The sequence below is a fragment of the Alnus glutinosa genome, chromosome 14 (assembly GCF_958979055.1).
Source record: "Alnus glutinosa chromosome 14, dhAlnGlut1.1, whole genome shotgun sequence".
NCBI lineage: Eukaryota > Viridiplantae > Streptophyta > Magnoliopsida > Fagales > Betulaceae > Alnus > Alnus glutinosa.
In genome coordinates this window covers 21,697,911-21,724,297 of record NC_084899.1, presented here as the reverse complement: position 1 = coordinate 21,724,297, position 26,387 = coordinate 21,697,911, and the positions used below count along the sequence as shown (strand labels likewise).

General features: G+C 36.9%; 1 protein-coding gene across 3 annotated transcripts; it reads right to left on the bottom strand.

The window, feature by feature from the left end:
• Positions 1-1,979: 1,979 nt before the first annotated feature.
• LOC133857262 (chromatin modification-related protein EAF1 B-like) lies at positions 1,980-21,040 on the bottom strand. 3 transcript variants are annotated; one of them, XM_062292459.1, is made up of 23 exons: positions 20,681-21,040; positions 18,861-19,057; positions 18,710-18,764; positions 18,528-18,625; positions 16,946-18,401; positions 16,705-16,824; positions 16,225-16,506; positions 14,779-14,970; positions 14,374-14,454; positions 12,440-12,497; positions 11,843-12,360; positions 11,668-11,721; positions 10,734-10,791; positions 10,437-10,633; positions 10,270-10,323; positions 10,051-10,131; positions 9,712-9,849; positions 9,472-9,588; positions 8,249-8,349; positions 7,874-8,083; positions 7,395-7,776; positions 3,068-4,871; positions 1,980-2,500 (listed from the first exon to the last, which is right to left on the bottom strand). In XM_062292459.1, exons 2-22 carry the CDS (start codon positions 19,001-19,003, stop codon positions 3,150-3,152), a joined length of 6,117 nt encoding a protein of 2,038 aa, XP_062148443.1. In that variant the 5' UTR covers positions 19,004-19,057; positions 20,681-21,040; the 3' UTR covers positions 1,980-2,500; positions 3,068-3,149. The 3 variants fall into 3 exon arrangements, with proteins under 3 accessions (XP_062148443.1, XP_062148445.1, XP_062148444.1); XM_062292461.1 differs by having other exon boundaries at positions 7,395-7,767; XM_062292460.1 differs by having other exon boundaries at positions 16,231-16,506; positions 20,681-21,039.
• Positions 21,041-26,387: the final 5,347 nt, after the last annotated feature.

Genomic DNA, 26,387 nt, shown 5'->3' with positions numbered 1-26,387 from the left:
TAAGAATCTACGATTTGAAATTGTTTCTGCGACACACTAAAAGAGGATGTGCGTTCGTTGTACTAAATAACGGTGTGTTTTTAGGACATTTTTCACTGTGGATGTTATTTGCATGGATGCAAAACTGAATTAATTTTGGTCCAAAAAATCCTCGATGAATGCTAGGCTTTGTAAGGGTAATAGAGGAAACTCATCACCATGCACTTTTAATGCAAGGGCGTAAACATTATCACTTGCTGTCGTTCAAGGCAAGGTACAAGAAAAGACATGCTGAATAACACCTACACAATTATTTCAAACACCGTCACTTTATTCCTGCCCCCACCACATTAAAATATGAAATACATATATTTGGATAAAAAAATAATAATAATAATAATAAAGGTTTTCCTCCGCATTGTTAGGTTTATTATTAAATGACCGTCAATGTGTGTTTTTAGATCACTATTATGTAATTATCACTAATTTAAATAAAGAAAAACTACACTTGCTCTCTTTAACTGTTATCAAATTTATGATTTTTTTTTTCCTAAATTTTAAAAATAGCCACCAAAGTTCACGGGTCCACCGTCAAAACTCGGTGGCAGCGTCTCCGGTGCTATCCATTGCTTCAAGTATTGGTTCGATAAATTGCAGAAGTATCTTGATTTCATTGGAAACGTCATTAACGCTAGGTCCAATTATCAAATTATCAATGCCTTCCCAATCAGCATCACCATTAATGCAAACACAGAAGAACTTAAACCACGAGAGCTCCTAGACCTGGGGATCGTTAAAACTCCTAATTGGGGCATGCAAAAGCTTGGTCAAGGGTCTCCATGGCAGGGGATGTTCTTTTTCTTTTCCTTTTTCTTTTTAATATAATGGTATAATTATACTTTTATACATATAATAGGGGTATAATGAACACTCTACCTCACTTAGGTGTTAGTTTGAGAGGTCAATTACAACTTCTAAAATTTGAGAGAAAATCGTAAATTAAGTGGTAATTTAAACGAGCAAATGTAATTTTCCGTGTGTACGTACAGTCCGATAGAATAGGAATTTACAAAAATCACTGAAAAGATTGGCATAATGATTTCTTCTTAAGAATCCTAATCCTTGGGCTATTAGAGATAGATAAATTTATTTTTATTTCTTCGATGAACTGGTTTGGAAAATTTTCATCTATACCACTGAACGGCAATTCAGATGAGATCATCCAGGAGTGGATATATTGCATTTTCTCAATATAAACAAAGAGAAGACAGACACAATTCTTTCAAATTAGGGAGTTAATCAAGTCATTTTAAATCCAATTGGGGAATAACAAGTAGGGCAATAATTCAAGATGGAAAAATATAATCTACTTTTTTATTATTCTATTAAATCTAAATAAAATTGACTGCTGATTATGAATGAAAATATAGCAAATTGAGTACCACTTACTAATTTAACAGAAATTTCTTTTTACAGCAAACAAAACAAAGGCCGAGTCGGTTCTTTTGTTTGACAATCATTACTTTAAAAAAGCATGAACTACACAACTCCTCAAACCACATAAATGGTCTCCTTCGCTCAGCACTTAACTTCAATAATTATTCACTGCAACAAGTCTGATTATTATATATGGACTCTGCATAATAGTGTGTTCGTGTCCATCATTCTGAATTACATTCAACCCTAAGTAACATTACATGACAGAATCCTGCCAAAATAATAATAATTAAAAAAAATATATATATATATCTTACAAGCCATAAACGCCCCTTTTCAATTACACTGGAAAACCATGACAACTGTAATTAACTTTAAATATGCGTCAAGATCAGAAGGGCCATAATTCTTACAAGGCACATGCAAAATACAGATTCTCATCAGCATACCAAAGCTTCCCATCAATGTAGAAGTGTCAATGAATCACTAACTAGTGTAAACCCTAAATAACCTTTATAAACAAACGAATATTGAAGCTTCAAGGGATTGTTGCTCAATAGACACAGCAGGAAAAGGATGCCCTATCAAGGCTTGTGGCATTATATGAACTGAAAATAGTTACAAATTACAATAATTCCACAGGCGCACCGGGCAGCGACAAATGATGATTGTTTTAACACCCTGACCACTGTGTACACCAGAAACCTTATATTCACAAAATTTTTAAAAGGCTTTTTGGCCATAACAATAATTGCTACCCCATTAATCTGAAAGGGTAATAATACATGCACTAATCTACTGGGGCAAAAAGGAATAGGACCCCTCTGCATGAGCAGGGAACCAGGAGAGGAAAAAGAAAAAAGAAATTACAAGAAAAGGAGAGATAAGAACCCTGTACACATACCTCTATATCTATCTCTATCTTCCCAAAACTCTAACCCAGTGGTAATATACAAGATTTTTCCAAAAAAAAATGATGATAATGCCAGCCAATGTTGTTTCAATTAACTTTTTGATAGAACCTGCAAATGACGATCACCATCTCTTCTGCCCTGCAATGTGAATAAGGAATAACCCACTTCATCTGCATCAAAACACCACACATCAAGTCAGCTTTTTACTCAGCAAACTAAGAAAGCACTACCCACCAAATAACCAATTAGAAAACCAAAAAGGGAGATAAATGGGTCAGACTATTGCAAAATGGTCAAGCAGCCAAGCAACTTGAGAGTAATCCGCCAAGAAAAATTCCAACAATCAATTATATTTGGGACAAGATCACGAAAAAAAAATCCCAAATCAGTTTGACATAGGTGAAAATAAAGCAGGTCTATATATACAAGCAAGAGTAAAGAGGCATCAGCATGATATATTATCTGGATATTTCAAAGAATTGAAGATAGTCTAAGAAACAATTTCCAACTATAATGATTTTGTTCAGTCTGAAAAAAAAAATGATGATTTTGTGATAAACTATGGAATTTAACTAAAAGCAATAAAATTGGACTACCAAAGCTCAAATGATGCCTACCTAGTCTTTCAATATATATGCAAATGACATATCATATCTCTTCTTAACAATCAAATGGCCTAAGATCATACTTGCATATATCAGGCTACAGTCGCAGATGGAACTGAAAACCATAACTACCTGTACACTGCTGTTACAAGGGCATGCAGGCCCAATCCTGGCAGGCCGACTGCTCTTGGAATGCTCAACCCACTAGATTGCTTCATTCCAATTTAGAACTAGTGGGCCTCATGTACAAACTGCCTTGCCCTGCTTGCAGAAGCTGTGTTTGCTGGTGAGACTGTTGTTGTGGCTGAATATGTTGAGGTGGTTGTTGTTCTTGTGGCTGATGCTGTTGTTGGGATGGTGGTGGTGGTGCTGGAGATTGTTGCGGTGGTAACTGAGACTGCCACTGTGCTCCAACATTATGTCCATGCAATGGAAAGCTACCTGATAACTGCCTCGGGCCTAACCCTGGACTAATAGGTGGTAATGGCTCACTTCCAGCTGAATTTGGAATTGGTGGGCTCCCAACGGAACTCACTTGAGTCACCAAGTCAGGCAGATTAGAATCATATGCTGGTTCTGATGCCTTCCACTGAGAAGCAGTACCAGAAGAAACAACAGGTACCACATCAGCTGAATCAATACAGGCCTGAGGCATTGCCGTGCTACAAATCACCTGAGACGCATTATTCACAGCCTGCTGGTCAGCTTGAGCTAGATCAGTCTGAGATTTGTTCTGCAACTCCGAATTCACTTGACGATTCTGTTGGAGCATTCTCTGAACACTTGATTGAGTTTGATTAACCTGCTTTTGGTGTGGCTGTGGTTGTGGCTGTGGTTGTAGCTGCAGCTGTTGGTGGTTGGAAGCAACACTGGCTGATGGATTAGTTTGATGGGAAGATGCTAATGTATGACCCGAAGGAACCGGTGGAGACTGGCCTTGCGTGCTATTATCAGAATGAGGAGGCATCTGCTGCAGTTGCTTCGATGAAGGGGGTGCTGGACCAGAAAGTAGCTTTTGCTGCAGCTGGGAATGGTTCGAAGATTGAGAAGGAACCAATGGTTTAGATGGTTGAACTGGGTTTAGGCCAGAGCCAGTATATACACCTTGACCTTGCATTACGTGCATGATCTGCTCTCCTTTCTCTGGCACTTGGGTTCCTGGCGGCATAGAAAGGCCATTAAGATGAGAAGGATCAATGGGGAGGTTCTGTTGTACCATCATGTTCCCTCTTCCCATTCCCTTCAAAAGTTTAGCCTGCTGCTGGGACTGTGGTTGTTGCCGTTGTTGAGGGTGGTGCCTGCCAGATTGTTGAAATTGCTGCTGCTGCTGCAGCTGTCGTTGCCGTTGCTTCCCCATCTGATTGGTCAACCCACTGGCACCAGGATTCCGACTGAGCCCATGTTGTGGAAGTTGATGTTTCTGCTGGTGCTGAGATGATAAAGGAGTCATTGGGGAAGACGGTGTCGCAGGTGACAGAGATACTGGCTGAGATGAAGTTTGGGATTGAATCTGGGAACTATTTTGAAGCGAACCCGATATGGGAAGTTGTGGTTGTGACTGGACATGTGGCATCAAAGCATTAGATGCTGGAAACGGTGGCTGTTGCTGTTGTTGCTGCTGCTGCAAATACCGCTGCTGCAGATGCCTTTCTTTAGCAAGTCGGATATAGGCTTGCTGCTGAGAACCTGTAGCATGACTGGGGCCTTGAATATGAGGGTGATGAGCGCTACTGAGAGCATGGGACTGCTGTGGAGACATCTGATGTTGCTGCTGAGAGTGGCCTGCATATGGCTGAACAGGTGGTGAAGTTGTCTGATTAGAAAACGCAGAGCTCAGCCCATTGAAATGGGGCATAACTTGGCTGTTCCCTTGCGTGACCTGCATCTGAAGCTCAGGAACCATCATTTGCCTTTGATGCTCCGGGTTATGGCCAGGCTATAACACAAATACACATTCAATGACTACAGATTTGAAATACGTAGAAAGAATAGAATATGGAGTACACAAGTTGGTAAACATTAGAGGAGAGAGATGAGGTGATTATTTTTTCTCTCATATTTCTTTCTTTCTTATTTTCTTTTTAATGATTTAAACCCATGTATGATTGATGTTTAGAGCGAAATCTGCAAGCCCAGAAGGTCACTCACCTAATTGAAGTAAGAGAAATACCCCCTATCTCTTAAAGCCAGGTGAAATTACAAAGGCAAAACATGGTTAGAGAACCCAAGAGATGCCTTAAATTTGTGGCTTATATCTTTTTTTTATAAGTAATAAACTAGTCTTATTAAAGGCTTAAGGCGCTCCTAAGAACACTGGAAGTATACAAGAGGAAGCACCTAAGTAGAAAAGAAAAAAAATGAACAAGAAAATCGACAAAACTAAGTGACAATGAAGACACAAAAGCCACCGTCCAAAGATACAAAGTATGAAAAAACGAAGCTAAAATATCCTCCAAGGACCTCTACAAGTCCTCGAAACACCTATATCTCCAAGGCTTGAGTTTCAAAAATGTCAGATTCAGTGGCATGAGGCACATTATTTTCCCCCAAAAGAAAATGCCAGATAAGGCACATGCACCCAAGCCAAAGAACTGTATCTAATTGCTATATTGGTAAGAACAAGTGTTATGACAAGAGTAGAGGATTTGGAATCATTAGCATTGGTTTCGATTTCCTACTGCTCAAAGGACACTTAGGAAAAACAAAACCAAAAAAAAACCAAGAGGAGGCCCGAGAATATCAAATGTCACTATTGTCAAACGCCATTACCGCAACTAAAGAAAAACCTCAGGTGATTCTCCATGTAAAATTGTCTTGAAACTTCCTTAAATCTTCTTCTTTGGAAAATCCTAAAATAATTAAACTAGGCTATTAGACTAATTTTATTATTTAAATTAAACATTAAAATTTCTTATAACCAACTCCCCCACTTTCTTTCCCACTTTCAACAGTCCTATTTCTCTATCATACAACAACTCTCTCTCTCCCAGTAAATAACTGCCAACCTTTTTTATTTATAATAAATACAAATAATTATTTTTTTTCTTTTTGCTCCTACTAGTTAGGTGGCTTCTTTTATATGCTTCATGTGTACCTAGGGCGCTTTACACTTTTAATGATATCTCGATTACTTATAAAAAATAAAAATAAAAAATAATTTTTTCCCCAATTTTTTAATTTATGCACAAGCATTGCATGTGCACCACCATCTAGTGTATATAAGTTATGGTCAAACATAATTGGAAATTTCACATTTCTCCAAAGCTTATAAACATATAAAAGTAGTCATTACAGACTTGTTTAAATGTAGAAATTTAGATTATGTTATTATCTGTGGGCCTCAAAACACCAACCTAACTCATTCTGTATTCTGCATTATCAAAACTTCAAAGTCTTTTATCAAAATTCTGATGAGAGAGAGTGATATATGTTCACACTAAGATGAATACTGAGCAGTAAGTACTGAAGCAGCCCAAGCCACAGTAGTATGTTCAAGCAAAGTCATTGGCATGCTCAGAGGAAAAAGTTTTTTTTTTTTTAACAAAAAAAAAAAAAAACAAAGGCATTGCCTTATGCATGATGTCTTATAAAAGTAATAGGAGGTATTATTAATATGGTAGCTACAGAATTGTGGAGGACGATTCTGCAAATGTTTGGGGTGGAGTGGGTAATGCCACGGTCGGTAAAAGAAATGTTGGGGAGTTGGAGGGGGCAAAAGGGTAATCAGACTCTGATACCGATTTGGCGCATGGCTCCATTGTGTTTGATGTGGTGTGTTTGGAGGGAACGAAACGCACGCTAATTTGAAGATTGTGAGAATGATTTGATGAACTTGAAGAGAATGATGCTACAAACGATGTTTATGTTGAGAGAAAAATTTCAGCTTATGCATGAGTGTTCTTTTTTTGAATTTATAGATAGATGCTCTCTTTTTTCTTTGAATTAGGGGCTTCTTGTATACGTCTTGTGTACTATGGGTTGCGCCCCTTTGCGCCTTTTGAATATACTTTACTTATCAAAAAAAAAAAATTAATTCTGGACATCTCACTTTTAAAGAGAAAAATAGAACACGTCTTACTAGAACCATGAACAACATAGATATTAAACAAGTTCGCAAAGTAGAATCTTCGACAGTTGGATAATTGGGTTTGCATTTACTAGTCCCAACAAGTTTTACAAATTAGTAGGTGTGCGTTGAATGCAGAACTAAATTAAGAATTTTTTTTTTTTTTGGGTGGGGTGGCCTTGGGGTGAGAGTGTGTGGATTTGATGTTAAACTAGTTACATCAATTTGATCCTAGAGGAGGCTCGTGCATTAATAGGCTTTAAAATTCTCAATCTTTCTCTTTGCATTTAAATTAATTTTCTTATGTGCACACGCATGCGCACACAAACAAAAAACCAAAACTACATGCTACTATCAAAAGCAGCAACACAGCCTAGAAAAGTTAAAACTCACCCGCATCATATGCAAAGGGTCACGAGGTCTTAACATAGAGTTTACTTGACCAGAACCAGGCCCAGAGTGCATATTTACAGGGCTTGGCATCCCCACCATACTGGAAGAATGCATGGTTCCAGAATTCAACATAGATGATGAGGCCATTCCTTGAAACCCTGGCCTTGATATTGGCATGCTTCTATTCATCCCACACATCACGCCCATAGCATTTCCACCAGGAAGCATACGTACACCACGATCACCTCCTGAAAGAGCCCCAGGAACAGACATGCTACTCTGCTGAATGTTTCTACCTGATAACATTTGATTGTATTGTTGCAATCTTTGCTGCTCATCAACTGGTAAAGATGATGTTCTTGGAACATTATATCTGCCATCCCTGACACGACGTGTATAATGACCCACTTATGATGGTTTTAAAAAATACAGGGCAGCATACGAACAGCTCAAACTCAAGCTATATAACAGCATACTACCTGACAGAAGTATTAACTGGACCAGATGGCGATGACAAGTTACTGCCAAGTACCACACTGGAAGATCCTTGTAGTGCAGAATTTGCCCCAGAAGTAGGAAGTACTGATGCAACAGCACCCTGATTTGATATTGCTAAACCACTCGCATGAGAACCTTGATAACCAAGGGCTTCCGGGCTTGATGTAGTTGCATCACAGAGATCAAGGGGCCTTCATGCAAACAACAAAAATAAAACTAAAATTGCACTTTCTTTCATAAGACAATTTACAATTACATATGGGCCAGGAATATGAGAAAATATGGAATACATGTACTGATGTTAGTAGCAGTAAGCAGGCAACACCATTAATATGCAGTAAGGCACCAAAACTTACGTTAGAACAACTCCATTCAGGTTATTTGGGCAGACTTGGGAAACAGCAACTGCATGAGAATTGTGAACTGCGCCAATTTGTTTTAGATCCTGGTTATCACTCTTCACAAGATACACGAGAAGACAAATCCAAAGTCAGGAAAGAATTTAAAAAGTAATAAAACATAAAGAAAGGTCAACTAAGATTGCTTTCAGGTCTTAAGCCTGTAACTTCCAAAATCTGTGATATTATTTCACTTTATTAGGCTAGCAAACCATCATGGACTATGCATGCCCTTGAAATTCTATTAATCAAATTGGAGCACCATAGACTTATGAATGCCATCACAAAACGAAGGGATATGACAAACATACTATATTAAAAGCTACGATTTAATTTGACCATCTTATCAGGGAAAAAATGAAAGATTGCACCAATACAAATATGACGGAGGTCAATTTTCAAATTGAAAGACAACATAGTGGGAAGAATACCAGACAGAGGATATGGATTTATGTATGAACAAGCACAAAAAGAAAGCCATAAAAACTCCAGAATCTTAAAATTTTATTCATGTACCATATATGCAAACACACAAACATCAATCCCTTTCAGATTCAACAAACTTTTCAAAATTTTCCAACTTCCATCATTATATCATCATGGAGTATTGAGGACTCCAATTCAAAAGCCTGAAAGGTTTCCTCTAATTTCAAAACAAAAGATTTAGTAAGAATTTTATTTCAGTCTCAAGGACAGACAACAACCACCAAAACCTATACCAACTTCCACATGCAAAAAATTTAATGTGCATGAAAAGCATTAGCCTTAAAAGTGCAAAACCTGCAGACATTCCATATACCAGCAACTAGTAAACATTCAAACAATGGGAGTTAAAAAAAAAAGGCAAAATGAATGTGCTATATAACACTTCTACTAGGAACCTGTGGTAGGAAATTAACCAAAAAATGACTTCTTAAATATAGAATTCACCTCAACCTTAGAGCTCATATGGTGCATCCTAAGATGCATTCTGGTCTAACACATGTTGGAAGCTGGAAGACTCCAATATAAAATGCACACAAAAAAGAAAAGATTCTGACTTTGAAGGAAACACAAATCAACTTGTGCCGATACGGATAGGCATGCTACAGAAGCAGCAATAGTGAATGGCTTCGGACTTCTATCAACCAGTTGGGATCGGATTTTACAGAAACAACTAATGTGTACTTTAAATCACAAACCTGACTCCTCCGGTAGTGCTGCTTTTGCCCAATCATAATTATTTTCTCAAAATGAGCCTTGATAGTATCCTCTTCCATTGGCCCCTGCAAACGTTGAAACAATTGTCTGGCACTGCCCTGCATGAATGACGCAACACAAGACAATAAAAGCAGCTAAAATAAGCTCAACAGTACACAAATGTCATTCCCATGCAGAGATAAATTTGATGTCAGTCTAAGAAAGGGTATCAAGATTCTCGCCTTCGGAATTCCTGGTAATGTAGATGGATAAGATTGAGACGATCCTGAATCTTCAGCACTGTCAGCCCCATCCCCAGAATTCCTGTCCATTAAAAGTTTGTGCCGCTCCTTGCACTCTTTAGGCTTACGAAAGATACACTGCATATGTTGGACAAGTCAATGGGATTAGTGACCAAGATAAAGATAAAATTGCCCAAAATTAAAAAAAAATCATTATCAAATCAACAGGAAAATAACACCGTTTACCAATAGAACATAAAGCATGACGTGGTTTCAATAAGCTCAGGTGCATGATAGGACAAACCAAAGACAAAATAAGTGAAAAATAAACAGACTTACCTTAAACTGCAGAGTACTGTTGATAACATCACTTACAAGCTCCCAGTTAGGACCCATATCATGTACAAGGACAACAAGTGCCTAATGAAAAACAAAAATAAATAAACAGAAAAAAATATATATATATATATATTGAAAAAAAAAAATCAGGTACCAAGTACCAGTACAACTAAAAACTCTAGAAATAACCAACGAAAGACGACATAAAACTACAATAACCTGATCTTCGAATAGCGACCATGGACTTCCAGAACCAGACTGCCCAGGTGACATCTGCAAAGAAGGTTTATTCCTCAGGTTCATAGGGGAAAACAAAGTACAGGTAAAATAGCAATAAAGTGAACAAGTTGTGAGAACGCAGTCCAACAGTGTATCACATAGAGTACCTTCAGCGCTTTAACTTTCCGGCCCCTATCCCGACCACCTATCAATTTAATGAATTTATTCGGGTTGGACATATTACTCATTTGGGATGCTACAGGAGAAGGAATGGACCCACTCATAGGTGTAATGCTGTCAAAAGTATTATCTAGTGATTGCTTCATAATCTTTGGCTTCTTGGCATTTGGTTGCCCATACAAACCTTCAGGGAAACATTTGGAAAAAAGGATGATGAACATGAAGTACCATGTATGTTGTCAAACAAATTACCAAGGCTATTATGAAAGGAAAAAGAGCTTTACCACTTGTTCCATTCGATTCAAAATGGTGACCTTCAATTCTCTTCTTAGAATGATCCCTCTAAAAATCAAAAAGCACATAAAGGATTTAAATACTACTCTAGAAAAAAGTTCACAAGATGCAGTATTAATTAAAGAAAAATAAAGAGCAGACCAAAAACATTGAACAAGCAAGTAAACTAGGGTCCCCAAATGCCAGACAGATAATTATAGCTTACCCATCGCCAAAAAGTCTCTCAGGGCTCCCTTCTTTCTCTTAGGGTCTATGTTTAACTTGAGCTTGACTGCATTTATAATTAGGTCTTGCTAAACAAACTCTCACTCAGAACATTTATCTTAAAGTTGAACCACAGGAAACTTAATATTATCCCCACGGCTCCACCAAAGATGCATGCCCTCAAAAGCTAATCACAACCTTTATGCAGCCAATCGGCGGCCATGAAGAGGAGTAAGTCCTAAAGTTTTAAGGCATTTCTCTACAATGATCTATCATTGTATTGTTTACCCTAGAGGCTGGATAATGAAACCTCAAAACTTGAACACCTTATTAAACATGAAAAACTATTTAACTGAAACAAACATGTCATAAGATGAACTTAAACAAGTGGAAATGAAGCGTGAAAACTAATGCGACTCTAAAATAGTTTCTCATTGGCCAAGGAAGGCATTGAGTATTGAAATTATGTAGCCAAGGACCTAGGCATAGTCAGACTTTAGCAGATCATAAATGAAATTATTCCCCATAGCATGAATTCCAAATTATTTAAAGCCAGAAGGTCCACTTTAATTCGATCAATTTAAAAGGAAAAATGAAGATTCAAACATATGCATCAGCTACTTTATTCAAGGGACAGAACAAAGATCACCTGATCATCAAAAAAGAATAAGACTGATAACATATCAAACTACTTTATTCAATGAACAGAACAAAGATCACCTGTTCATTAAGAACGGAGGAATCCATCTGCCATCCCAGGTCATATGTGGAGCCCTGCAACAATATAGAATTTAAGTAACTTAACAGAGAAGGAACAAAATTAGAAAGAAATACATCCATAATTTTCCAGGGATAAGAAAGCCCCTGGTGTCTGCTGGTAGGAGTTCTTATGTACCTGATGCTTTGCCTTCTTCTTCTTTTTAAGCTTTATTGATGTTTCTGCAGAGTCATATGGCAACTGCTTTTCAAAGTCCCCAACTGACTCAACCTCCACACTTTTCTGGATCTGGGATCCAATATGCAAAGTACTCTGGTCATCCTGACAGGAATTAGTATCTCCACTTGAAGCATCTGTCTTAACTTGAGCCTGCATATTCCCAGTTGCTCCAGTACTGAAAGGACTCAAAACCCTTTGCCTAGTAGCAGTGCGCATGCGTTTTGTAGGAATTGAACCAACATTAAGACTAGCAGGCCTTTTCCCCATCAACATTGACTGTTGAGTTCCACTTGTGCAGTGTCCATATGGCATATCAGCTCCCACTTCATATGATCTCGAAGTGTATGATCTCATCAAGCTTATCCTTTTCTTCTGGGCAAATTTTGATGACTTGTTACCTTCGAAGGCTCCAGGTAAAGAAAACGTGCTCGTTTCTCCTTCATCCTCATCATACACATTCTCTTCGTATCCATAATCTGAATTTGAAAATTAACTTTGTAAGGATCAATAGATTGATCAACAATAACTGCTGTATTACAATAGTCTCAGCAATACCTGCTACAGCATCATATGTTGATGTGTCAACTTCTTCTTGCATGCTACTCCCAGTTTTCTGAGATAATTCAATACACTCATGTTAAGGAAATGGTTGCAAAAGAAATTCTACTCGTGTGAAAGTATCATACTGTCTCACATCAATTTTTTTTTTATAAGTATATACTGTCTCACATCAATTAAAACATGAAAATCATCCTACAAATACAGAAACAGATGAATAATTTTATTTGCAAAAGATAAACATATACAGGCAACCAACTCACAATATAAACATGCATTGAAGTATCTTGGCCTTCCATTGAGGGCTTCCTATAAGGCCGAGCATATAGGGAACGGTGTTATTGAAAAGATAGAACGCCGGTTGGCTAGTTGGAATGGTAGGATTACCATATCAAGAGCACCCTATCCAACTTACCTACGTACTTCATGTCCTCCTTTCCTCTCCATACGAGTGTTGCAAACCGTATTGAGAAGCTCCAACATGATTTCTTATAAGGTGGGTAACGTGAAGAGTTCAAATATCATCTAGTGAGTTGACCCAACGTTTGTACACCGATCTCTGAAGGAGGGTTGGGGATTAGGAACTTGTTGCGGTTAAATCATACTCTCTTAGGTAAATGGCTTTGGCGCTATGGGCGAGGCTTGGTAGAAAGTGGTATTGGACTCTAAATATGGAAGCTCGTGGGAAGGGTAGTGTTCTAGTAAGCCTGTTGGGGCGTATGGGGTGAGTTTATGGAAAGAATAGTGGGAAGAGCTGGTGGAAGTTTTGTAGTCATACCAGATTCGAAGCGAGAGATGGCTCCAAGGTTAGATTTTGGCATGAACTTCGGTGTGGAGATATAGCCCTTAAGAATGCCTTTCCAATTTTATTTGGTATTGCTTGCGTAAAGGATGCTTCTGTTGCAGCTCACGTGAAATTTTCTAGAGGTGTCAATTCTATGGAACGTGAGCTTTGCTAGAGTGGATCATGATTGAGAGATAGATGCCTTTGCTTCATTCTTCAGAATGTTGTATTTAGAGAGAATGAGACAGAAAGGGAAAGACAAGTCATGGTGGGTCCCTTCCAAAAGAAGATTGTATGGTGTTAAATCTTTCTACAATGTCATGGGTTATCATGATGGCTTTCTGTTTCCTTAGGAGAGTGTTCAACAAACTAAGGTTTTGTTGAAGGTGACCTTTTTCTTTTGTGATAGACAACCCTAAGAAAGATCTTGACCATGGGCAATCTCCGGAAGCGACACGCCATTGTGGTTGATAGGTGTTGTATGTGCAAAAGGGATGAGAGGTCCGTGGACCATCTTCTTCATCATTGTGAGGTTGCTTGTGCCATTTGGAATGTTTTCCTCAGTTGATTAGTCTTAGGTTATACCTAGATGAGTAATTGATTTGTACGCTTGTTGGTAGACTGCTAGTAGCACTCGAAGTGCTGATGTGTGAAAGATGGTGCCTTCATGCCTTTAGTGGTGTCTTATGGAGGGAAATGAATTATAGAAGTTTTGAGGACCGCGAGAGAACTTTGGAGGAGATTAGGTATGTTTGGGAACAAGAACAAAATAAGATTTTATCTCACTTTTTTCTAATTTTTTTTATCTCAAAAAGTCAAACTATCTAAACATCTTTTTCAACTTTATTTGCCTCGGAATTCACGCACTAAATTATAGTTAAATTCAAATTTAAAAAATTGAACACCCAAACGTGCCATAAGTCTTTATTTTTTAACACTTCATATCTTTAGATAGCTGCTTATGTTTCTCCTATGGTGCTTAATTACCATGATTTTCTTATTCTTTTTGCCCCTACTAGTTAGGTGGCTTCTCTTGTATACTTCCTGTGTACATGGGACGCTTTACGCTTTTAACGATATCTCAATCACTTATAAATAGAAAATGTAAACATGCATTGAACAATCATTTTGAAGGAAAAATATTTACCTCCGACTGTAGCAGATGAGACTCAATAGATTTTCTGTAGGTTTCCATTGCACCAGAGGGAACGGAATAGAAGAGGCTTTCCTGCCAAGGCAGAAACTTTAAGTGTAATAAATTCAAAAGGCATCATTGATTAAATATGTGAAAGACAAGTAATATAAGTGAATGCGTAAGAGTCTTGTGGTATAACATATGGCAAGTTCATGTTAAACCATCTAGAAGGCTTTTCAACTATAACCAACCTACTTGTGACTTAACAGGGTATGCGTGTTTGTGCGTACATCAGCATGTGTGTGTGTGTGTGAGAGAGAGAGAGAGAGAGGTACGGAAGGAGCGAGAGCTCTTGGCAAATATCAAAATTTATAAGTTAACTAGATAAATAGGAGTATAAAGAAACTTGGGTCATACTTCTGTAAGATGATCCTCCCACGACACTTCCACAGTTCCTAAATCAGATATCCTGTCAGGAGTTGATGGTGCTTCCGCTTGAAGAGAAGGACCAACAGAGCTGTTATGTTTCAAAAATCTCACTGCATATCCCAGTACAGTAATTGCAGGATTTTTTCTGGGATACTGAGTCCCTAATTCTTGGCTTCGCTCCTGCCCAGGACCAAAATAGATATCAATAACATATAGTACACCAAGGTAAGACAAAAACCCTAATACTTCAAAGACAACTTGACTTGCTTCGTGCCCAGAACCACACACTTACCAAATGAATAGCAAAGAAAAGACATTTGTAATTAAGACAGTAAAATATCTGCTCCAAAACGGGGGGGGGGGGGGGAAGAAAGGAAAATGTCGAAGACAGAAATTAGCATTTTCCAGCAAAAGAACACAGCTATAGGAAAAAACAGAAGAATGCTCATATTAAAATATAAGGCCACTGTTCCAGATAACAAACAGTTCTATAGCTAGAAAATACACACTCAAAATCAAACATCCAGGCACACATCTCATCCAAGTACTAAAGGATGAAATATATAAAAAGTTAGGTGGTTCATATGCCTCTCAATAAATTGGTTTTAAGGATAAGGAACATATGTTGCAGCACAACCAATCTACTTCTGCTAGTTTATGTAGTTCCAAATTCAAGAAAAGCAGAAGAATTTTTTTTTTTTTTTTTTGATAAGTAAGAGAAATATCATTAAAAAGCGCAAAGCGCAATCAAGTACACAGGAAGTATACAAGAAAGGCATCTAGGAAGAAAAAGAAAACAATACAATGAAATCATTAAAACTAAACGATAAAGGTGCGAGGAACGCCGCCGCCCAAGAGTACAAAGAATGAAAGAAAAAGGAAATGAGTTCCACAATAGATCTTTCTTTGTCCTCAAACTAAGAATTTTTTTTGTTGTGCAGGTCTAAAAGAAATATCTCAACAGTTATCCTAACCTCTAATAACCAAATGAGCACTTAACAGAAAATAAACCGCTATTCTGTGTTTTTATGGCAAAGGCTATCTGCATACTGTCATAAATATATCTGTCTCCATTTTCCTCTCCACCATCTCATCTCCATTTTTTGTAAAATATTACCTCCCTTTAAAATTCATTAAGTATACACAACTTGATATTTACTTAAAAGGTCCTAAAAACTGAAAACATAGAACCATGCCACAGACCCCACATTTTAGTATTATTATGTGATTTTTTTTTATATATAATCAAAACTAGTGTGACAGAGCATAATAGTATAAACAGAACATTAGAAAGGACATAACTACCAGCAATACACTGGACAATGAACAGTTGATGAATATTTAACAAGCAAGTAAGAAAAACCATTTATATAATGTCGAATTACAATCATCACATAAAGTATTGACCAGAAAAGAAGGTCTCAAGTAAATAACCAGCACCATATCAGATTCTCCAATCTTGTCCTTAGAAACTTCATTCCCATCAACGGTCCTTGATCCAACCAAACTATAATTGCAGTTCTTTTGACCAACACTTGGATCATCCCTATTTAGAAGCACCTCTGCTGAACACCAAAACTGCATGACAGCCTTTGCTAAGGTGCAAGCAACTCTTTTTTGCTCCCAAAATTGATTTTGTTGCGAGAATCTCAACCGAGAAGTAAAAGCAGCCCGATGACATATTTGAGCAGCAGCATTTATCTTCCAGAGACGCTCCTATAAGATATAATAAGGGAAAAAGAGAGTTTACAGCAGGGACAAAGCTGGATAAAGTTAATCACAGTAAGTTTTGATAAAAATTCTACTTCAATGTGCTAGATATATGAACACCATAGAAGACAATCTTCCAGAGAGAAAGAAAGGTTAACATCAAGCAAAAAAAAATGACAGAATGGAGTTTCCAGAAAATAAGACCTGCGCAAAATCATTTGCCAACCATGCCATTTCCTCAAGGACAAAGTCCCATTGAGATTTTCGCCGATGCTCCAAATATAAAGTACGAACAGATAACTCTGCGATTCTCTTACGCTTAGCCTGTTTACTACATTATGTAAGTCCTCTATAGTTTCATAAGGGGGGGGGAAAGAAAAAAAAAAACAATTCCAACCAAGTTTGACAAAAAAAGGTCATACACAACAGAAGGTAAACTAAGAACCTCTATAATCCGTGCCTCTTCCAGAATAGAATCTTCATGTGCCTTGTCTGCCAATTTTAAACTGTTACCAGAACAAGTTTGAGGTTCAGGGGCAGCAGAAGAGTCCATCCCTGAGAAAGCAGCCCCTGGAAGTTCACGGTTGGAGACATCCAAGCGTTCCTGAAGTCCACCAGTGCCAATGTTTTCCTTGCTGGGATTGGAATTATCACCCAACACATCATCCACTTTCCCTTCATTTTCTGATGCCGTATGTTCATTTTGTTGCACTCCCTCGATGTTGGAAGGATATTTTACCTCATTTTGTAATTCAGATCTATTTATGTCCATATCTTCCTCAACTTCGACCACACTACCATTGCCAGAGTGGTTTTGATAAACAGAATCATGGTGGGCATCAATAATAGGACCACTATCAACAGCTTTGGTCTCATTGGTTTTGTCAATAGGCTTAGTATCATTCTTTTTGTCAACACCATTGGGCTCGTTCTTTTCTTTGACCACTTCACCACCTGCTAAATTTATTGTCTCTTCAAAATTTGAAGTTTGGTCCGTAGTGTTCCCATTAGATACGACTTTCCTTGTATTAGTACACATGTCACTATCATTATTTACATCTAAGCCTAGGCTAGCTTGGGTGGAAGAGCACTCTGGATCTAAAACCTTTGTGCCTAACGCTGCATTGCTATTTTGACCTTCATTAAGTATGCTTTTTCTATCTATTTTGATGCTGCTAAAGCCATTCAGCTGACCAGATCTAGTTTCGTTCTCATCTTTTTTTGTAGTTGCACAAGGCGGATGCTCAAAACCAGCTGAAACTGCCTGATGCCTTTCTCCAACAAGATCAGGTACCCCAGAAGCCATGTCAATAGCAGTTTGCTGAGAACTGACTTGAGAAGGTTGATCAAATTGGTTATCCCGCAAGCTTTTAGGAGCCTTAATATCCAACTTACCTTCAGGCAGGCTACGACTAGTAGTCACTAGAGCCTGCACACCGTCTAAGTCCTTATCCAACTGATTATCAGAAGATACAATTTTAGAAACCATATCACCGTTTGAACTAGCAGACTTTGGATTAGAAACAGAAGGTATATTCTGGTCCTTTGTGTTGTTTGTTTCAGACATCATCCCCTTTCCATCCCTTCCGCGAGCACCATCACGGATTGGGTGTCTGGACCTATTCCTTCGAGCATATGGGCGAACAATTGCCGAATCTTCAGATTCCTTGGCGTTTTGACTCCCATCCATCTGGGAAGACTGTTCTGATGGAGCAATGTTATTCCTTCGACTAGCTTGTATAGAGCCCCTTTCAGCTTCAAGTAACTCATTTTCACCATCAAAAAGTAACAGATTATCGGCACTATTGGGTTCGCAAACTGCAGGAACCCCTGGTCTACCGCTACTCTCAACAGAATCCCCATGGGGCGAGGCAGCCAACGCAAAACTACCTTTCGCTTCACTACAATAACACCAAAAAAAAAAAAAAAAAAAGAGAGAGAGATGAAAAATTAATATAACAAACCCATTCATTCTGATAAAATGCCGATCCATGACCCACAAATGCACAATGACAAAAAGAATCTACCTGGTCACAATTTGTTCTGGATGCTGATCAGTGAGCGAAGTAGACTGGACACTTACCGAAGATGCATTCCCAAACTTAAAGTCCAAAGGATTGCCACCCTGAATGTCAGAAACGCTTAAGGTAATTATAATTCACAAAAAAGGAGTCCAATGAATAGCAAGCGAAAGGTCAAATTGCCATACTTTCTCAAGAAATTCAAGCTCCCTTCTTCTTTCCTCACGAACATCATATTCCTGCCTGTCATTAACAAGTAAAATATATTTAGTACAAAATGGAGAGCAGAAAATTAATCCAGATAAGGAAATTAAACACAAAAGAGCACGCCAGTATCACCTAAGCGCTGTTTGAGCCCTCTCAATTGCTGCTCGGCGTGGAGAGGTTTTCAAACCAACACCAACCCCGCCGTCAACAACTCCACCCATGGAATCAACCTCAGCATTTACGAGGAGGCCAGAGCCTGAACTACATCCATGCATACCTACCTTAATATCTACAATACTTTCCCTCCCATCTATTCAATACTCCACAAGCTTGTGAAAGCAAAAGAGTAAGAAACTCATGAGAATGAAGAAGTTGCTAAATAATCAAAGTAAAATGTGAACACATCAGCAATAAATAAATTCTTTCTCCTAAAACAAATAGCAGATTTTGTTATCAAACCAAACGCCCTGGGTATAGATATCCCGGTTCAAGTGAAGATTCAAGTTTGCATAAATTCACAGTGGGAAAAAGCAGATGTTGACTGATATTAGACCATCGAAGTTGCTCAAGCATGGGATTTTTTACATATAAAAAAACACAATTCACGCACCCATGCAGAATTGAACCTATTGCCTCATCACAGTGCTCCACTTATTTTAAAGAGAGGAGATACCATTTATTCCAAAATCCATTAGCACTCGACACCGAGGATTTGAAGTACATAAATACTTGCAGACAGAATACCAACACAAATTTTTAAAAAACAAAATGTAAAAGTTTGGGAGTTAACCAACAACGACATGAACTTAGAAAAAACAACAATTGGGAGATCATACAATGCCAACCCCTAGCATCATCTCACATCAGCTGTGTTAATCAGTCTACTTTATGAGTATAGGCAAAAAAACCCTTTACAAACATGCATTGAAGCTCGGGTGCTTAAAATTGAAGATTCAACCAGCTAGTATGTGTTGAATATCAGAAAGTTGCGCTAGTCCAAACATCTGCCAGCAGCTTTTACAAAGTTTCTAAATTTTCACTTCAGAACAGGAATAAAACTCATAGACGGATTCCACTTAAACATCAAAACACAAGCATTTCTTTCAATATGCTTTACAATACAAAAGGGCTAAAGCATTTTTGCTCAAAAGCCCTTATCACAACTCGAAAATCATGAAATGAAAATTCTTTATATAGTCATTGTGACCATGCATAAATGAAATGCTTCAAAAGTAACAGCTAGAATGCCAAATCTACCAGTAATGTATATATCTCCTAGCAATGTATTATGTTGAACTTAAAGTAAGACAAGCATATTGAAGTCCACGGGTATATTAAAAGAAACTTAAGAAAAAAAAGTGCTACGGAGCTGGAGCTTCTAACTGTGACGAATGCCCTGCTTACTCTCTAACTATTTGTTTACATATTACAAAAAAGAAAAAATAAATAAATGCATTGCCTGTTAAAAACGGGTGCAATTAACTCAATGTCAAATGAACAAGAGTTACTACATTTATAAATACTCTGTGCTATACCAACTTGCATGCACATGAGCAACAATTGCATGTAAAAGCCTTGCCCGCCAACATTTTCCTTCAAATTGTCATACGAGCACCTTAGAAAAATCCGTTTAAGTACCAAAATCACTAGCTTACCACTTAAACATACACCCTACTAAGTTTCCCCAAATGGGCACACCAATTTCTGACATTTAAAATAATATTAATTCAATATGCTCATGAATAACGCGACTTACTGCATAAATCTTCAAGCATTCAATCACAATGCACAACTCAATCACAACAGAGAACAGAATTCACACTAATTACGTCCAAAAAATAAAAAAACCCTAATGCCATTCAACCCCGAGCAGAAATGCACAAATTTCAAAATTCTAGGGTTTCATAACCGCGGGGAAGAGAACCTAACGCCAAACGAACAACAAAAAGTACCTGAATTGGGACCAGAGTCGCGAAATTAGGAACACTTTCTCTCTCCTAGGGTTTTGAAACACGAACCCTATTCCCAAACGAATTAACACGAATTTGCCCTAGAACGCAACACGTCCCCACAAATGTCAGCCATGAAAGGCGTCGCTGAGTCTCTCTCTCCCTATCCCTCTCTCTAATTTCTAGGGTTTGGTTTCGTTTTCTCGCTCGCTATGGCGTACAGGTTTTGGTTTTGGTTTGGTTGTGCTCGGGGAGGGTGTGGGGGGACTATGCGACCTCTGCGAGAGTTGTGGGCTGGGCACGAAGAAGAAGACGACGAAGAAGAGGGCTTTGATCAAATTGGACGTTTCAATTTGGGCTTTTTATTATTACTCCATAAATATTGGTGCTACTAACTTTGCTTTAATTTTTCTAGTACGACTCTGATGTTGTTTTTTTGTTAGATTTACTTTCATGGGGGGTGGCCTGATGAGGAAGATGAAACTAGTTAGTGAAGGGAATAGGGATGGTTATGTCACATGAAACTTGTTCCAATAATATTTTTCTTATTTTTTTTAAGTAAATGTTCCATTAATATTTGTGTCACGTAATTGGATTTTATATGGTTTAATATAATATTTATTATAAGGGGTATTTTGGTAATGTTGCAGTATTTTATTTCTACTTTCATGCCAATGGAAGTGATATATACCTAAGAAATAAATTAGTTATTATAGTCAAATTAACTAAAAAGTGCCGGTGAGTTTTTCTGGTATGTCTCCAGTGAGTTTTTCTTGTTGTGCTTTTTTTATGTCTATTTTAGAGCCAGATTTGTGTTCTTCGGCTAGGTCCTTCATGACACGCACCTCTCTATGGTGGAGGTCGTTGGAGATCGGTGGTTTCTGCGATCGTCTGCTGCAAAGGGAGATCCCCGGTGAAGGCGCTTGTTTACATGCGCTAGTGCCAGTGACAGCTTTTTTCCGACGCCGGTTTCGTTTGGTTTCTGTTTGAGTTTTTTGTTTGTTTTTCTGTTCACAATCTGCCTTTGTAATGCTCAATTGTTACTGGACTATTTGTTGGCATAGTAACTAGATTATCCCTCTTTTTATTTGTTCTTTTTCAGTAATATATGGTGACTCATGTTATCTGTTCAAATTAACAAAAAAGTGGTAGTACAATAATTTAAATTTGTATGGGAGAATGACATGAATATGTTATTCAGACTATTTGTAAAATTTTGAAAAGTGTTTTGGGTTTTAAAAAAAATCAAAAGCTTATTTTTATACAATAATAATAAAACAAAAGTGTAAGAAAAAAAATATGGCCACATCTTCAAGTGGCCGCCACATCTCTCTAGTGGCCATCGATTCTAACCACAATGGCTGCGGTGGTCGCCTGATCTAATCGGTGGCCACCGCGGATGTAACACTCTGCTTAAATACGTGTAAAATATTTAAAAAGAAAATAAACACCTATTTTCAAAGCACTCAATTTTTAAAAATGTTTTAAACTATTAAAAACTCCCCTGGATTATATATATATACATATAAACATATACAAGTGTTCCATTATTTGTATTAAAATGAGTTTTTTTTTTTTTTTTTTAAAAAAAAAGTATTTTTTATTTTTCACAACCATTAATCAATCGACCCCACCATCAATAAATTGATGCATGTGGCAGTGTGGCAACCATCAATCGATTGATTGATGATCCACCTGCATGTTTTTTTTTAGGGTTTTTCCAGCACTTGGTGCATGGAATGGTCCTATTTAAGGAACTAGGATAAATCCAATGTCTCATTTTCTCCTATTTTCAGTGACCCACCCCTATAAGAGAAATGACCATCTTGGAGAAATTGGTTCTCAACGCTTGGAAAATCTCCTACCTTATGGTAAGAATACTAATCAATATTGAATCATCGGTTTCTATGCATGATTATCACTACAATTTTCGCATCTAATTATACGTAGTTGTTTCTAATCAAACATTTTCACTCTAGGTCCCATTTTTGCTGATTTTCAATGACCCAACCCTAGATAGAGAAAGGACTATTTTGGAGGAATTGGTTCTCAAAACTCGGAGAAGCTCCTACCTTATGGTAAGAATATTTAATCCAATCTCGAATTGTCGGTTTTTATGCATGATTATCACTGCAATTTTCATATCTCATTATAGTTAGTTCTTTCCTACTCAAATAAGTTAAAGTTGTTATTTGTTATTTTAAGAAAGTAAGATTCATCAATAAAAACTATAGACTTGAAGATTTGCTTCCTTTTAATGACAAATAGTATTGAAACACACACCATTCAACATTTTAATACACTTATCTCAGTAGGTGAGCAAATGGATTAAGGTTACAATAATAAATTTGTAATCTTTTTGTCTTTAATGATGCTTGTGCACCATGCTTATGTTTACCATGTTATAACATAGTGGGTGATGTTTGTTAGGATTTTTATGATTGTTAGGAACCTTGTTTGGGCTTGAGATTAGGGTTTGGTAGGTGACAATTACAGAAAACAGCTTATGACAAAGTGTTGATCAATCGACCCTTGAGTATCGATCAATCAATAAAGACGAAATATGTTAATTAGAGTGAAGTGCATGATTATAGTTTTTAGACGCATTATTAGAGTTTCACGTGTAAAATTGTGGTTTTTAGTATGAAAAATATATAATATTGGAGCATGATTTGCAAATACGTGAAGTTAATCTTTTAAGATGTTTAGGATTAAGGATGAGCAGTCGAGGTAAGAAAATGCTTACGGAACGATTACTCGATTTTTATTATCCAAACATGTTATTTTCCCTAATAACACTCTTTTTATGCATGCTTCATACGAAATGATTAAGTTGTGAGCTTAATGTTTCCAAACAATGTTTATAGATGCAAAGAGCCTGGAGGTTAGTTTGCTAAATAAACTATGATAAGTGACCATATGTTGTGTGGATCATCATCTGCGAATAGCGAGTGCTTGTGTATAAAAACTTAACCCTGTGGTCAATTGTTACAATTATGATGTGCGACTTTGGATTAAATGATTTTATAATTGACCAGTGCAACCATGTTTAATTAGTGCTTATTACAAACGACATTACTAATAGTGTGGGCCACTCGGGGTCAAACCTGATCAATCTACCGGTTGATGATGATATACATGCTTCACCGACGCATTGGTGTTATACTATAGGTTCCACAGGACAACGCAAACTCTACCGATATGGGTTTAAGGGCTTGGGTAGATTATATGCATGAGAGATATGGACCATTAATATTTTATGTATAATGTTTAAATCTTATTCCATATGATTTTCCTACATTAAAATAATGTACGAATTGTCCTTGAAATTATGTCTTGCCATATCTTCAAACAAAAACCATTTTTGATACTCACGTATTAACAAAGACAACACTTACCATTTGTACAAAACTCATTACATTCTTAATTACTAAAGTTACTTGCTTATTTTCCAAGAATAAGGCTCACAACATGACAAGTTCCGCAATAATTTACTTATTAAGTCGTGAACTTACGTAGTTACGTTTCCACTTGTAAAACATCTTAGTGTTTTTGTCTTTTAGAAGGTTATTGAGGAGAAAGATTAGAGCAATTCACAAGGCTGGAGATGCTAAGCGAAGAGCTTATGTAGGCATGTTTACATAATATAGTTAGATGTTGGTGTTGGTGTTGGTGTAAATTATATTCTATTGGAAGTTATGTATATATATTTGATAATAGATTATAATATTGAGGTTACTTAGTGTTAGTATTTCAGCTCATATCATTATTTTCTACTTTCCGCTATATTTTACTATGATATGTGTTGTCAAAAGTAGTAATTCCAACTAATTACAAGTTAATCAATATATATGCATTACGAGTAACGCTTTGAGTTAATTACCATAATTAAATAATGGGTTAAATATACTTTACCTCTCTCAAGCAATAACCAATTTCGAGAAAGCCCCACAGTTGTGATGCTTAGGTACATCAAACTACCGATTTGTTGTATTAAAGCCACTCTTTTAGATGCTGTCAATGGAAAATTGGTCACGTGCCACTTGTCTATCGACCTTCCTATAATACCCTTCATTTTTAAAAAGAAAAAACCAAAATAATAATAATAAAAAAAAGGAAAAAGGTAAAACGCAAAGGGTGGGCGAACCACCCCCATGGTGGCTAAGGGTGGCTGAGCCATCCCTATTTCTGTTTTTTTTTTCTACGCTATTTTAATATTTTTTATTGATTAATAATTATAACAGGTAAATTTAGTTTTTTAAGTGTCAAAACGAGGTTATTTTCGGAAGACTTTGGTCAGATATGACTTTTCCATCAAAACAGACGATCAATGCTAATAGATGAACTTAATTACAACAAAATGGTAAATTGATGTACCTAAGTGTCGCAGCTATCGGCTCGTAAAAAAATTGTTGTTAGTTGAAAGGTTAAAGTATATTTAACCGTTAAATTAATTTGGGGAGCGTTACAACGGGTTTATGTGTGACAAAATTCACAAGCGAGTTTAAGACCTTAAATTTGTAAGGGGGCCAGGCCAGGCTTTGACATAAAACCTCATGTGAAACTAGGCTACTATTGGGACCAAAAGCCAAACCTTATATATATACCATGGCCTAGCAACACTTATGCAACTGACTCCTCCTTAGACTAAGCATAAAATTGAACATTTGTCCACTGTTTACCTTTTTTCACAATGATTTTAAACAATGGCTATTTCTATAAGGACTAGGATTCAATATCTTAGAAGTGTTGTAATGACCTAGGAAAAAAGCATATCCATATCTGCGCTAATATCTCAAAAAAGACTAGTCAATTTGGAGCTCTCTCTCTCTTTAATATTGGATTAAATATTATTTAGCTCCCTAACTAACAACCATTTTTTATGAAGCATCATGAACTAACAAGTGTCATAATTTGGCATTTCAAACTACCAATATGTTATTATGTAGCCCAATCTCTCAGTCTTGACCGTTATGTTGGATAAAAAATCAATTTTGACCAAAATGTTTTGAAAATACCCTTATGTTGACAATAAGAAAACCAAAATAACCCTTTGTATTTATTAATTAGTAGAAGAAGACTATTTATTTATTTATTTATTTTTAAAAATAGTCATTAGATTTTTGGAATAAATGCAAAATCAGTTTCTGAAGTTGGCCTAAATTACAAATCACTCCATACGATATAAAAAATAATTCATAAGTTATCGGGGTAGGTCAAAATAACAATTTAGTTCCTGCAGTCAAATTCCGTCAAAACACTTGACAGATTCTATTAATTTGCCATGTCAACACCAATATAATAATGACACGTATCACTCTTAATAAAAATATATATTAAAATATTAAAAATATAAATATATAAAACTTAAAAAATTAAAAACTTAATAAATTGTTTTTTAAAAAAAAAGAAAAAAGAAAGGGGGTTTGGGAGGGGTGGCTCACTGCCATCCCCATGGGCCAGAGGTGGTAGTGAGCCACCCAATTGGTGGCCGATGCCACCCCCATTCTTTTTTCCTTATTTATTTATTAAAGTTTTAGTTTTTTTTATTTTATATATTAATATATTTTTTTTTATTAAGAGTGATACGTGTCATCATTCTCTTTGTGCTACTGCTAACCTGGCACTTTAATGGAATATATCAAGTGTTTTTGTGAAATTTGATTGCAGAGACTAAATTGTTATTTTAGTTACTCCAACGACCTTTGAA

Coding starts and splice junctions, on each gene's coding strand:
- LOC133857262 (XM_062292459.1), bottom strand. CDS start 19,003: ATGCATGGATGTAGTTCAGGCTCTGGCCTCCTCGTAAATGCTGAGGTT. Junction 12,361..12,439: donor AACATATGATGCTGTAGCAG/GTATTGCTGAGA, acceptor TTTCAAATTCAG/ATTATGGATACGAAGAGAAT. Junction 10,792..11,667: donor CCTCCGTTCTTAATGAACAG/GTGATCTTTGTT, acceptor TTTGATTTTTAG/AGGGATCATTCTAAGAAGAG.